Source organism: Salmo trutta, chromosome 38, assembly GCF_901001165.1.
Source record: "Salmo trutta chromosome 38, fSalTru1.1, whole genome shotgun sequence".
Lineage (NCBI taxonomy): Eukaryota > Metazoa > Chordata > Actinopteri > Salmoniformes > Salmonidae > Salmo > Salmo trutta.
Genome location: NC_042994.1, coordinates 3,203,616 through 3,219,416, shown reverse-complemented (window position 1 = coordinate 3,219,416; position 15,801 = coordinate 3,203,616). Strand labels below are relative to the sequence as shown.

Genomic DNA, 15,801 nt, shown 5'->3' with positions numbered 1-15,801 from the left:
ACCTAGTCAGTTGCTCAACTGAAATGTGTCTTCCGCATTTAACCCAACTCCTCAATCAGAAGTGCGGAGGGCTGCCTTAATCGACAGCCCTACACACACACACAAATGTGGTTTCCTCAAGGCTTCTTTGGGAAGGGTGATGGTTCCAGTGATAATTAAAATGTTGGGGTGGCGGCACATTGGACTTGATGTTATGTGATTATGGTCAGTGTCTTGTGAATTGAGACTGGTTGACAGTCGGTAGTTTTCAATTCTCTCCTCAGGGACCCTGAGCAGTTCCAGCGCTAGCGTACTTGATTCTGTTAATAGACACAATAGTAAAACCTATAGAATTTTTAAAATATGACATTGCTATTAAACCAGAATTAAAATAACCTTTTGACATGTGTTCTATATAGCCCCTAAAAGGGTTGTAACCATAGTATTTTATTAATGGTTATTTATAGAACATTTCGGTAAATTGTATACCAGGTTTCAGTTGTGTATCACTGCAACATTTTCCATTGTTACATCTATTGTCATATAAACCAATGTTGTGAATAAATAAATAATTAGAAGACAGATTTAGTCATTTTCATTTTTTTTCACATTTCAATGATCTCTCAATGGGCCTTGTAGGACTGTATATTATAACTGAATATGTACTCTCCGGTGCATTGATCAGGGCCGGCCCTCCCTTTAGGCAAGACTAGGCCCGGCACTTGATTTTTGGGGAGGCATTATGACAATTGGCTGCCGGCGCCCCTGATCCGCTACTACCCCGCCCGCGGCACCCCAGCTCATACATAGCGTTGCTGCTGTTCCCACCCCATTCCTGCGTCTCCCGAATCCCACTATCCTTTGATGTGTTTATGGGATTATCCAATTGTTAAAAGTGAGTCTGCCAATTAAATGGTTTTTAAAGAAATATATATTTGTGTGACAAACGATGAGTGATTAAGGCAGTAGCCTACCCTGTTATTAGCTAGTTAACAGAGGATATCATTTTAGCTAAACGTAATCTATAGAGTTGAAACAATTTGCTACCATGTCTAAAACTGACAAACTATGAGAAAAGAGGCACAATCTCTGAACCAAAGATATTTGCTGATGCAATGTCTCAGCATGCAGCAATGTCCATCCGCCGGTGTGGAGAATGAAGCCTACGAGGACAGGCCATTCATTCGCCGAAAACGACGAGCCCGGGTTCGCTGACTCTAGCAGGGAAGAGGGCAAACCGGAGGAGTCCCGAGCCAAGCACTTCCACCGATGACAGCTCTCTGGCTGGACAAGAACAGGTGGTCGCACCAGGTCTGGCCACACCTCCAAACAATGCCGGCGAAGACCCTATCTTGGACCAAGACTCAGATTCGTCGCTCCCCGTCCCGGATGACAGTTGTGGTGCTGCTGCTAAATCCGACTCCCAGACAAGAAACAAAAGATCCCTGTGATTGGCCAAAATATATGAATGGATCTTTACGGGATATGTTAGAGCAGGCTGGGCCACATCACGATAAGGAGGGGTATTTCCCAAGAGATGAGGGTAAGCGAACGTTTTCGGTGGCCCACTACAATAGGAGGATGGCGAACGAGGAGAGAGTGGAGCGACCAAGGTTTGTCTATTCCAAGCAAAACGATGCAGCCTTCTGTTTTTGCTGCAAATAGAATTACATATATAATTGGAGCTTATTTCTTCATCTTCCGAAAAGGAGAAGCCTACCTGTTTGACAGACACAATTATCCTATCCATAGATGTCGGTATAGCCAAATACTTCAATACTATCGCATGCACTGATTAATAAATACCTCCGTGTCTGGGAAGGGCTTGGTGTGACTAAAACCAAGGCTCGAATTAAGTGAGGGTATCACACACCCTTTGTTAAAGGGCAAAACTGATATATATTAGTTGCTTTATATTTTGAAATGCATAAAACGTATCCATATATCAAGCGTTCTATAACAATGCTTAACTCGGTGATGCCTTATGATAGAAACAAGCTCTAAAATGCCCGCGAAAGACGTGACTCCGATGCTTATGAGGATGTATTGATTCCTCTATGACAATCTGAAGCGAAACTGCAGACTATAATATTCGAGGAGAACTTTATGTCCCTATTAATTTAGCTTTTCTCTTTCTGAAAAGAGATGTTGAAAACCAGGCAGCTGTTGTTGGGTTATTCAACGGAAGAGTAGTCAGCAGTTGTAGTTTACCGTTTTCTGTGAGCTTTTGTCTGTGTGGAAAGTTAACTTTTGAAAGTGCCATAAGGATGTCTAAGATGTAATTATTTTTGTCTCACCTAGGGTGGCAGAGCTTCCGGGGCATTAGTGATTTTATCAATGTAATCAGATTGAAAATATTAGGCTATATTATTGACATTGAACGGATTATATAGCCTATTAACGAGATGTGTTTAATTTGTAGCATAGGCCTATTCATTGGGTTGCTATTATGTTCTGTTCCTTGTGACTTTTAGCTGAGAGAATTTTTGTCTCGGCAGAAGGTCCAGGACCAGCCCTGGGCATGATCATGTTGTGGCTCAAGTTAATGAAGTAGAAAGTTTGATGCCCTCTGAAAAGTAGATCTAAGCACACAAAGTATTGTGAGTAGAGAGAGGAAGTGTATGAGAGAAACAGTGCTTTGTGACCAGACAAATCTCCAGGGAAGTTCAGACAGGAGTATAGTTGTACATCTGTGATGGCAAAGGTAAGGGCCTTTTTGTATTTACCTGTGGAGTTTTGTGTCTCTGAGTCTGGTATGATTTAGCTCTCAATGCATAGCCTTAAAGGAATAAGCAGACTTCATGAAAGTTTATTTTGATCAATAAGTACATACGTTTTTGCCCCAACATACTTTATTATTTGTGCTCACTTGGGGATTTATGTCAAACCTTGTATTGACTACATTAACCAAACATAAATTAATGCATTGCAAAAATAATACAATTAAGTAGGGCCCTGTGTTTTATCATGACATTATGCCTGATTTTAATGCTGCATTTTCAGCCTTACCTAAAAGTAATTGAAGCAATTGTCTGAGTATGGTGCTGGACAATCTGACAAAAGAAAAGGACAGTTTGATCAGAAAGCTTTAAATGAAGGTTAAAATCCAGGCATGTCACATGATGGCGCAAAACACAAGGCCCTATTTTTAAGACACGCCCACTTGTGTGTGTGTGAAAGTGAAAAGGATGCAAGGCATTACTAATGATTCATTCCAAGTTGCACAACTCAACAGCCTAAATGTGTCTTGACTCTTGTCCAAATGGATAGACAGGCAACATCCAGGGTTCTTCCTCCACTGCAAAAGACAAATAAAGCATGTACAGAAAGCAGATTATCAACTGTTGTCAAGCACACCTGGGTCGGAAAAATATGATTGCCTTCCTAAATAGCAGGCAGCGAATTCTACCACATGAAAAGCTGAAATTAGTATGACATCCTGGCATTTGAAGCATACTCAATTCGAAGTGGGACATATAACATTTTATTGTATTTCCGCATACCCCAAAATACTACTATTTAGAACTCGACTACAGTTATTCAGCAGGTGCTTCATCTCTGTCTGGCTCCTTACTATTCACCGTTATAAACATGACAGTATCGATTTAAAGAAGTATTTGCTTTTAACCTTTCCACCTTTAGCTACTTTTTGAGTGTGTGGCAGATTCATCCCCCCATAGCCTCCACCTCTGGTGCGCCACTCCAGGAACATCTATATGGGCAAGCCTGAGGAGAGTGAGCCCCAGAGGAGATGGAGCTGTGGTCCCCCCTCTCCCTCAGTCACACTTGACCCAGGGGTTGGTGGAGGCAGAGTAAGATTGGATTCAACCATTGTCAACATACTGTACATCAAGTTGAATTCCTTTATATTTCAACTGCAGTTTTAACTATGACATGACTTACCTGACTTTATCCTCTTGCCCCCCTGGGGAGCATAGGACATCCACCATGGCTCTCCACCTAACTCTTCTCTGAGAGACCTATGGTGTGAAATATACATTGACTTGAGAACTCCAGACACAGTTCAGAAGCGGCCTCCTATGGCCCAGCAGAAGTTGTCTGTGAGAAGTAATCCTGAAATCACTGTGACTGAAATGGTCAAGAAGGTATCTTGCCACAACACACTCTTCTCTTCCATTTTCTCTCATATATCCATATAGGAGTGAATCCTAACTTCCCCTGAAGTCAAATGTTCACGTTGTCTCCCATTGACAACGCAGTGCTATGTAGTAAAAATTAGACTTGAGTGGAAGTTAGGATTTGCCTCAGAAAATGCACTCTCTGAAAATGACTTGAATTACTATTTTCTTTTTCATTTTGAAACTGAAGAGGACCAATACAAGCCGCTTGTGGTGGGTCCTCGTCTTGGGCCGCCTGCCGTCGTTGACAGAGAGAGAGGAGTCCAATCTTCCACTCTATGAAAATGTTTTGGTTACGCAGGAAACTCGTACGGTGAGACAGAGAAAAGAGATGTTTAACGCTAAGCTTAAATCCAATTAACAACCCAAATAACACTAACAGTAATCCAAATGCAATCTATATGTATGTACACAGGGAGCATTTACACATTGTATGACAGAGTACAGCAGTAGCTCACTGTAATATATCTATGTCAAGAATCCAGTATATAATAAATATGGGGTGAGTGTATAAACAGTAACTACAATGCAATGTACAGCAGTAGAAATATTAGAATGAGCTATATGAAGAATACAGTATTTAATCTTAACACTAATTTATTACCAATACTGTAATACCTGGTTTTCCGAGCTGTACATAGTTTTTTTTCCAGTTTGGGTCGCCTGCCGTCGTTGACAGAGAGGAGTCCAATCACCCTCTTTATGAAGAGGTTTTGGTTACGCAGGAAACTCGTACGGTGAGACAACTTTCTCAGTTTTAGCATTTATGTATCTGAAGGACTTGCACTGCATTATCTGTTGTATATGACTTTATTGATGATATATTTAGGCAGATCATTTCTTTACTTGTGTTTTATATGATATGACACAAAACATGTTAAGAATGTTTCTGCTTATGTACCAAGATGATCAAATAAACCTAAACCTTAACCATAACCAGGGTGGCCAAAGTGACAGGAGTGGGTAGTGCCAGTGCCATAGAGGCCAGCAGTAAGGCATCGGGGGTGCTCCAAGGCTTCGCTCTGGGCATGGATATCTACTTCACTAAGCAAGAGGATGGTCCAAAGCTGAAGAAAGGACTGGAGTACAAGTTTGGGGAAAAGATACGCAAAGTGGCTCAGCAGCTTAATGAAGGGCTGGATGAAGTGTTCGAGGTCAAAGATGAGCTAGTGGAAAATAATCTCATCCTCTGAGGTGGAGGAGACAGAGACAGAGAAAGAGGATGAGGAGCCAAATCAATGTTTATTTGTGAGGTGAAAATGATAGTGTGTAAACTGTACAGTGAAATTCTTACTTGGAAGCTCACCTCAACATTGCAGTAATGTTACACTTTATCAAAAATATTAGCAATAATAAAAAGTTGTACACAATATGTAGGAAAATAAACTATTTTTTGATATATTTTATTCTGATCTGTTCTATTCTGTCCTATTCTTTTTTTAAATTATATTCTGTCCTGTAATGTTTTATTCTATTCTATGAATAGTTGAGATTGTCTGTGAATAAGAAGGCATGATGAGGTTATTGTTAATCATGATTTGTCAGGACTCTTGACAGCTGCTTTTCCAGATGTAGATATTTTTACTAATAACTTTAACAAATGCCCCACTCCACATCGATTGACTCAACCTCAATATGTAATAAACAAATAACCTTGAATTCATTATGTTTACATCTCTATCAACAAAATGAAAAGACACTATCTTTTCTCAAATATTTTTTTCAAATTATCTTTCTAAAAAACATTTCTATATTGTCACGTATACCAAACATTAGGAACACCTTCCTAATATTGAGTTGCACCCCCTTTCACCTTCAGAACAGCCTCAGTTCGTCAGGACATGGACTCTACAAGGTGTTGACAGCATTCCACAGGGATGCTGGTCCATGTTGACTCCAATGCTTCCCACAGTTGTGTCAAGTTGACTGGATGTCCTTTGGGTGGTGGACTGTTCTTGATACACACGGGAAACTGTTGAGTGTGAAAACCCCAGCAGTGTTGCAGTTCTTGACACAAACCAGTGTGCCAGTCTTGCCCATTTCCCCTCTGAATGGTATACATACACAATCCATGTCTCAATTGTCTCCAGGCTTAAAAATCCTTTAATCTGTCTCCTCCCCTTCATCTACACTGAAGTGAATTTAACAAGTGACATCAATAAGGGATCATAGCTCTCACCTGGATTCACCTGGTCAGTCTGTCATGGAAAGAACAGGTGTTCTTAATGTTTTGTATACTCAGTGTATATCTGTACTATACATTTGTTGTTAAAAATGTCAAATCAATTGACATTTTTATTTTTACTACCCACTAGATCCCGACTTTGAATACCACTGGTCAAATGGTACAGTAACATTGTCTGTTTCTCAAATGGAACCATATAGGGCTGTGGACAAAAGTAGTGCACTACATAGGGAATAGGGTACCATTTAGATGAACGATACACAATAGAGAAGTCAATGACCTCCACTACTTCTTTATTTGGCTTTTCAACCACTAGGTGGAGGGATTGGACATGTATTAAATTGTAATCATGAGTTGTCATCAGAATATAACTAAACTACATCTGTTTATAAAATTGAAATAAAGTTACCACAATTTTCGTATTAATCTGTTGATTAGTTGCCGTTGATTAGTCTTCAGTTAAGTTAATAAAGACACTCGAATCCTTGAGGACAAATAGTCTTTGGAAAAGAGACTCGTCTAGAAATTCAACGTGTCCTTTTCTACCATAAGTAATGGGTGTATTAAGGCTGAAAACCAATTATTTGATCACTTTAGACAAGTTCTAATACATTTTGATCGATCTTAGATTGACTTTTATCTACCTTTGTGAAGTAGTCCACTCTACACATTGCAGTCCTTCGTTTTGTGGGCAACAAGTTTCACGTAATCAAACATAATACACTGGGGTTTTTAGATAGGAAATACAAGTTACCAATGTAAACATTAATTTCCTCTTCAATCTTAATTCAATGTATACATGTTAATTTGACCTACATTTCGTCGGTTACACTATAGCCCTGGACCTATTTATTTCCAACGAGCGGAATAACGATCTGAACCAATCAGAGGCAGTAACGGGATCGAAGGGATACACCACAGCGCTGTTTGACGGAAGGATACGCTTGGGTGTGATGCGGGACTATAAATAATCATGTGACCTCGCTCGACCATTGTTTCTCTGTGACATTCAACATTATTTCATAGCATTCCGAGCGCTCAGTTCTCCCTCGCAAAATGGCAGTTTAACGTGCAGCGGCTTATCCAGCAGCGGCAACAACCCGGCAGTGCAACGGTCAAGCACTGGCTTTTTTACGCAAAATGGCGTAAGTAAAAATTATACGTATTTCTTCTCAGAAAATGTAAAGTCAGTCACATGTCAGCTGTCGGGCAGGTGTGGCTGGCAAGCAGGCTTGGGAAGTTGTTGTTAGCGTTCTAGCTAGCTAACTCTACAATACAATAGCTTATACTGTTAGCTAACTTTACTTCAGATATTTGATATGTCAGACTGTCAGCTAGATTTGGGCTGTCTTTGGCACCTACCCAGCTGTGGAAATAGTAACTCGTATCAACTGTCTGCCTGAAATAACTAACGTTAGATAGCATATGTTAACGCTATTCAGTGTCGGCGTTTCAGTGCCTTTCAACAAAGTGACAAAACAATGTGGATCCCGTGCCATCTACAGTGGGCCATTTAAACCGTTATCTACGTCATAACTAATGAACTACCCCCTTCTCATATTGAATAACAATATTGTTATGATTTTTAACTAATGTTATTAAACCCAGGCTCATAAATGAAGTTACTATGCCAGACATGGCAACGTGGCACTTTCAAAATGGCGTACTTTTGTCCTCTCGCTTTCTACGTTCCTTTCAAGACAGATGGTTGTTGTGAAAATGGCGGTATCCTCACCCTCCCCTCACCCTCCCCTCTCCGTTTCCATAGTGAGTCAGCGAGGAGGCGGCGTTACCGGTCACATCATGACCAAATTAGGCAACGTTATCCAGTGGCGGAGGGCGGGGAGTTTACCAGCACTGGCGGAATTTCCACTGAAGTATTAGACCAGAATAGCTCTACTATTTTGTGAAATGCATGAATGCGTTTTAGGAGATATTAAGTCAAAGTTGTTATTGACTCGACTTGTTCCTTTAGCTCTTAGTTGAACAAATGGCCTCAAATTTTCCAGGAAACGACCGAATGTTACTGTTGACTAGGTCACTAGGACATAACTTAAGATACCACAGGTTTTACAAGATATCTCTAGCTGACTGTTTTCAGGTCTATTTCCAAGACACATACTTCCTCTTAAGACTTCCTCCTAACACTGAGGATGTTTGTTTATTTGTTCCTACCCAGTTGGGAGGAGTTTGAACCGGTGCATTGTTGAGCCAGGTGCCCTGCTCTGGCCAACTGTGAAGCCAGCTCAAAACAAAAGTGACATAAATAAGCATGTGGAGTGATGTGTAGGATTCTGTGTTTTCACATGCAAAAGTGATTGATTTTGATAAAAACGCTGTATCTGCCTTCAAAGTGAAAACGAGTTAAATATTTATTATATGGAGAAGCGATGTATGTTTCTGGAAGACACACCATGCTGCCTTTGTTGACAACATGACAGAGCGGTGCAGATAACTGTTTGATTTGTCAAGGGCGCTCCTCCCTCCCCACTTTCGCCCGATGACGTGATGGGCTATTCCCCGGTTCAACCCAGGCCAGCGTAATAGAACTTCCTCGATGGGTGTTACTAACACAACACAATGAGGGTAGTCAATGAGTAGCACCATTTAACTGACACTATATATTGATATGATTACCTATCCCTCAGAACAATGACGTGGCGAAGAGATAATCTCCACTCTTATAATCTCCACCCGGCATAGTCAGGAGGACTGGCCACCCCGCACATCCTGGTTCCTCTCAAGTTCCTTCCTTTCTAGGGAGTTTTTCCTAGCCACCATGCTTCTACATTTGCATTGCTTGGGGTTTTAGGCTGGGTTTCTGTTTAAGCACTTTGTGACATCTGATATAAAAAAAATAGGCTTTATTAATACATTTTATTGATTATTTTCCTTTTTCTGTAGCCTAGCTATGATGGTACTAAGGCCATGTCATACACGACATCTCACCCCTATCCCACCTCCTCTCCTACAGTATGTGTAGTCTACCAAACAGAATGGGATATGCAAAATACATTTCTGTTGCTCATGTAGTAAATGGACCAATACAATAATGTTCTCTCCTCTGTGGAACTACTTGTCATACTGCAATTTGTAACCCCTATCCCTCCATCTCTCTCCTTTCTGCTTCCAGTTCTCTCAAACCAACCACCCTCAGCTCTGCTGTTGTCTACCACAGCACGATATCACCGTTCCCCCTAACGACGACAACGTTCGAAGACTCTCTGTTATCCCGTTATAGTACCCTGTTACTGTTGACAACCACCAGAAGAAGCAGTCATGTCCCTGTTGACTTCCCAACTGGTCTTGGAGGACGTTGGGGCCCTGTTACTGGACAACTGGTTTCTGACGGCTGACCCCATGGGGCCCCATCTGGACCATGATGAAGAGGATGATCTACCCCCCTCTCTCTCCTCCTTCTCTTCTTCCCGCTCCCCCTCTCTCTCCAACTCTTTTGCCTCCTTCTCTCCTTCCTCTTTGTCTCCTTCCCCCTCCCATCTCTCATCCTCTGACTCCCTCCCTCCATCCCCTCGTCCCTCGTTCCTGGGGAGCAGCAAGGCTGGGTCCGGGGTAGAGGACCACCTGATGCCGTTGACTCCGTGGCTGGACTCTAGCGAGCTGCTCCATTCCCACATGGGAACAAACGGCTGCAGAGGTGAGAACACAGCTGAAAAGAAAACCACAACAAAAACGCACAGCGTTTGCTGCCTAACCCTATAGGTGGTTCCATCTGTGGTGTTATCACAACTATTAGGCTTAAACCTATCATTTTAAGCAATCCCCCACCTACGCTCTCCCCTGGGCTCGGTTTGTCATAAACAGTTGCCCGATACCAACATGTATGGTAATCATTAACCATAGAGTTCGTTAGTAACTAGCGGTATTACCTGTTTGCACATCCACACGCGATGACAAGCCACCCATCACCTGAACAAACTGGTTGCACCAGATTTCCTGGCTATTACTGTAAAACAAGACTAGTGTCAGCGGTGCTTTTCCTCCTGTTGTACAGACAGGAAACATGTTGGCAAACAATAGGGTTTTATAGTTGGGTTCCGGTATCAGCAACTTCAATGTCCCCACAAATCATGATTGACTGGAATATTGTCTTTCAGAGCAGATTTTTGTTTGGGAAAGGACTGATTTTGTTTCAGAGGACCGGTTTTTACTTCGTTATCACTACAATAATTATTAAAATTGTCATGCCATAAACATTGAGTATAATATGTTGTATATTTAGATGGAATTTACTTATCGCTTCTTCCCCAGATGATGCGTTTTTGGGCATGGACTGGATGGCTGAGAAGATAGACCTGAGTGACTTCGACCTGGACTCTCTGATTGGCTCCTGTTGTTCCGACGCCCCGCCCAGTTCCCCCGAGGAGCTCCTGGCCTCCCTGGAGACCCAGATGGACCTAGACCTGGTGGACCCCTTCACCGCCCCAATCCCTGCCCCACACGAGGTGCTCTCCCTGGGCATCCCTCTGGCTGACCTCCCCTCCCTGGAGCTTCCTGAAGAAGAGGTAAGGGATGAGGTCAGAGGTCCTGTGGTGACGGTTCAGGATCAAGAGGTCGTGGTGAAGTCTGAGCCACAGTCTCCAGCACCCCTCTCCATGGGGTATACCCTTGAGCTGGGGAGCGAAGTGGACGTTGATGTCTTGGAAGTCAAGACCACCCACACTCCAACTACCATCATCTCTGAGCCCAGCGACAGCCTCCAGACGACCGCCCCTATCATCCTCTCCCTCCTGCCCTCAGGCCACTTCGTGGTGGTCCTCTCCCCTAAAGAGGAGCCAACCCTCTCAGCCTCCAGTAGCTGTGATGACCAGTCTGATGACAGCGACTCTGGCATCGACTCTGTATCCGGCTCCCCTCCTCACCACACATCTTCCTCTCCTTCTCCCTCCATAGCTGGGTCCTCCAGGACCAAACCCTACTCCAAACCTGAACCTGAGACTACATCCCCCACAACCCTCAGCGGCAAGGTCAAATCAGTATCAGGGGCGCCCAAGGTCGTGGAGAAGAAGCTCAAGAAGATGGAGCAGAACAAGACGGCAGCGACACGTTACCGACAGAAGAAGAAGAGCGAACAGGAAGTGCTGAGCGCGGAGTGTTCCGAGCTAGAGCAGAGGAACCGTGAGCTGGCAGAGAAGGCTGACGGCATCAGCAGAGAGATCCAGTACCTCAGAGATCTGATGGAGGAGGTCCGCTCAGCAAAGAACAGGAAGAAGACCACTGTTAGTGTGGCATAGTCAGCAGAAATGATGGATAGAAGGAAGGCAAGAAAGGGAATGCATAGAATGAGATCCAGTACCTTGTGGAGGAGGGGCTACGTCCTGGTTATCCACCCTTCTACCAAAGTGTACTTTTGCATACTTGCTGTCTATGATGGGAAGTGTGCATTTGCATACTTTGGGAGAAGGGTAGAGAATGGAGAAGGCAGTCAGGTAATGGCTAGAAAGATGATAGAAAAGTTGATGAGATTATCAGGGGGAGAAGATGTGGGACTGATTTTAGTCAGGCAGAGCATCAGTTCTGTATGAACTCTATCATCGTGTTACACTGGTATACATAAACACCATTAAACACACACAAGTGTTGTACGGTAATTGTGTTGACTAGGCCGTGGTTACTGCGTAGGTAGGAAAATGTAGAATTACGACGAAGACCAATTAGTACGGCCACACTCTTACCAAGATCCAACCCACAACCTTCCCCCAAAAATACTCCAGTTTCAAAGACCAGTTACAATCCCCCCTCCCCCAACTGTCACCCTACTGTTACTCTTACCCTACTCACCCTTTACTCTTACCCCCTCCCCCTCTTGTCACCCTACTACTCTTTGACTTCCTCTATGCAGCTTTAGTCCAGAAAGGGGCCTCGCCCTGTGGCAGATTTTTTTAATGTTACACTGAATTCCCTCTGTCAAAATGTTATGTTTGGTATGTATATATCTTCACCTGAAACCTGAACTCTACTCTGGCTTCATCAGGGTTTTATTTAACGCTGGATAGTAGAAAACCATCCATCTACTAGACTGTCCTAGACCTAGTTGGCAACTCTAGTGTAGCTTTTAGCTACATGTTTGTTTGGCTTGTATAAATGCTTTGCTATTGTTTACTATTAAAGCTCCTTATTGAATCTCAATTGATCTGTTTGAAGTGTGATCTTTTATTTTTTTGGATTAAGATGTACATGTTAACTATTAGTGGCAAATCTAAATGCCATGACAAATTTGCAGTGAAATTGATATGCAAGTTTAGTAAGGCACTAGTAGTGTACACATACGACTGATACCATATAAGCGTTGAATCAATTTGATCATCATGACTAAGCAACAGTACCCTGGTATTTTAAGCCTGTGCAACTGGAATGGCAGGTGATACTGGTCCTGGGGAGAAATATTGATGAAAAATCTGAGTAGGAGTGCTGATCTCGGATCAGGTCTTGTGTCCATGTAATTTTGATCAGAAATATAAACCGGTCCTAGATCAGTACTCCCTACTTTGAAGTTTTATGAGTACAGACCCTGGGTCTGTCACACTTGAGCTCCAACCTGAGCTTCGTGAATATCGGGTCTATTTTAAGCATCTTGGAGTAGGAGTGCTGATTTGAGCTCAGTTTTGCCTTTTAAATCGCAATGAATAAGAGTACATGGACGGGGGGACTGATCCAAGATCGGATCTCTCTTGATACATACGGCCCCAGGTATACCTGATTTACATGTAAGATTGCGCAAACAGGAAATGGCTGGGTAGTTTGTAGTGCAAACATCCATGCTATAACTAGTACAGCTATACTACTTGTCATTGCGCAATAGCTAATGCAGGGGTTGGCAAGTACACTACTACATGTTTGAGCTTTTAGAGTGATTAGCTCTTAATATTTGTTTTTAAATGTTATTTAAGTAATTATTAAACAAGCTATTTATCCTTTATTAAACCATAACATAAGGATATATAGCAGGGATTTTCAATTGGCGGCCCTCATTTTTTTTCAGAATACATTTTTAGCATAAAAGAATTGGGACATAAAGTAATAAAATCACTAGGAATTCAACTCAAAATGTTATTTAGGAAATGTATTCCCAAGTATTTCCACTCATAAATAGAGACGTGTTCTTGTACCAATATAAGCAAGGTTTGAAATGATTGTTTCTGTCAAATACAATATCTGTTTGGGCTTCTTACGTCAATTTTCAGAGTACAAATGATGAATAATTATGTTCCGGCGCCCTGACCATCCCGCGGCTGAATCTAGCTGATGATCCCTGGTCTATAGGGTCTATATAATATCAGTGTTTGTCATTGTGCTTTAAGGGTTAGCCAGTACACCCTGCTTTAACAGGCTTCGCTTATACTGTGTCATTAGCTGTTTTACAATAACATTTGTTTAAAAAATATATTATCCTTAATTAAACAAATTAAAGACTAATCTTCTGAAAATAAGCCTTGGTGCGAGTTGAGCTATTTCAGAAAGTCTTAGAAAACAGGTTTGAACCTGCTAACATTCGACACATTTTCTTGCCATTGGCTGAAGGAACAAAACCCAAAGAGCAGAAGTGAGACAGAGAAAAGGGAGGTGAGTGAGAAAGAGACTGAGTGGGGGAGGATAGAGAGAAGAGTGAAGCACAGCTGTGAAAATGTCTCACAGGAAAGAATCTCTATCTCCCCCATTTGTTTTATCTGAAACCAGACAGACTGAGGGGAAACATTAGTCTCTTTCTCTCTCTGTCTGTGTGTGTGTGTGTGTGTGTGTGTGTGTGTGTGTGTGTGTGTGTGTGTGTGTGTGTGTGTGTGTGTGTGTGTGTGTGTGTGTGTGTGTGTGTGTGTGTGTGTGTGTGTGTGTGTGGTAAAAAGTTATGCGTTGACAGCATGTGTCAGTGAGTGAGAGTGAAAAAGATTGTGGGTTAGTGTGTGAGTATGTGCAATGAAAATAGTGTGAGGTCACTACGCTGAATATTTGTGTGTGTCTATATGTAAGACTAGTGCGCGTGTATGCGAGAGTGTGTGTCTGTTCGTGTGTACAAACGTTTGTGTGTGAAAGAGTTCAGTGGGTTGAAGGAAACATGGCAGATGAGTACATTTAGCTTGGGTAGTAAAATGTCACAGATTTATTTATTTTACCTTTATTTATGACCATGTAAGCCGGGAGAACAGAGACAGACAGACAGACAGACAGACAGACAGACAGACAGACACAGTCCACAGTAGTGAGGCCTTCCACTCCTGCACAGGCCCTGATAAGAACCACCCTGATAGAGAGAGAGAAAGGGGGGGAAAGAGGGAGAGAGAGAAGAGGAGGGAAGGAGAGAGTGGAAACGATAAGGGGAGAGAGATAGACAGAGAGAGGTAGAAAGAAAGGTAGATGGAGAGAGCGAGAGTAGAAGAGAGAGGAGGGAGAGAGAATACTTAGTCAGTTGTACAACTGAATGCATTCAACTGAAATGTGTCTTCTGCATTTAACCCAACCCGTCTGAATCAGAGGTGCAGGGGGCCTTAATCGACGTCCACGTCATCGCGCCTGGGGAGCAGTTGTTGTTGGGAGTTAACTGCCTTGCTCAAGGGCAGAACGGCAGATTTATCTACCTTGCTGGCTCTGGGTTTCGAACCAGCGACCTTTCGGTTACTGGCCCAATGCTCTTAACCGCTAGACGGAGGGAGAGCAATAGAAAGAGAGGGAGAGAGAACAAGTGAGAGGCATGTCAAGCCAAGGCAAATGCCATGCAGGGAATGAATGCCTGTTTGAAATGGGACTTGAAATGGCTCCAGACCTGGGTTCAAATACCATTTGAAATCATTTCAAATACTTGATCTGTGCGTGATTGAGGTTGCCTGTTGAAATGGAACCAATAGAGAAGTCCCAAAAGTGCTAAACCGGCCCACCTGTGACCTAGCACTCCAGGCAGACAAAAGAAAATACTCAAAAGTGTTTGAACGTTTTCGAATAGTATTTGAACCCAGGTCTGAATAGCTCATTAGATCATGGGTGTGAGTGCTGGGATCGACGAGGCGTTTTAAAGCAGGCTGACTGAAGATGAGCCTTGACTTGTAGTGTTCATTCCACATGAATCTACTGTTATTTGGTCTGTGTACCAAATGGTACCCTATTCCCTATGGGACCTGGTCAAAAGGAGTGTACTACGTAGGGAATAGGGTGCAATTTGGGATGCACACTACCAACCACAATGGGCTTCATTCATTAATGGCTTGGGTTGGCTTGTCAGTATGCTTTTGGTGTTTTGAGCCATTCACAATAACAGGGATTCTCACTGGCGTGTGTGTGTGTGTGTGTTTCATGATTCACTGGCCCTAAACTAAGGTTTGATCAGGCCACAGCCACATAGCAGTTACTGGTGGTATGTAGTGTTAATTATAACTCTTGGCTAGAGCCCAGTTAGAGGCCTCATTGGTTAACAAAGGCAAAGAAGGCCTGAGTAAGGAATAGTATAGATGTATCTGTCCCCCACTGAGTAGATCCAAAGAGGGACTACAGTAC

General features: G+C 42.7%; 1 protein-coding gene across 1 annotated transcript; it reads left to right on the top strand.

Moving 5' to 3' along the window:
* Positions 1 to 7,276: 7,276 nt before the first annotated feature.
* atf4a (activating transcription factor 4a) lies at positions 7,277 to 12,450 on the top strand. Its single transcript, XM_029739780.1, has 3 exons — positions 7,277 to 7,448; positions 9,437 to 9,958; positions 10,573 to 12,450. Exons 2-3 carry the CDS (start codon positions 9,583 to 9,585, stop codon positions 11,553 to 11,555), a joined length of 1,359 nt encoding a protein of 452 aa, XP_029595640.1. The 5' UTR covers positions 7,277 to 7,448; positions 9,437 to 9,582; the 3' UTR covers positions 11,556 to 12,450.
* The last annotated feature ends 3,351 nt before the right edge of the window (positions 12,451 to 15,801 follow it).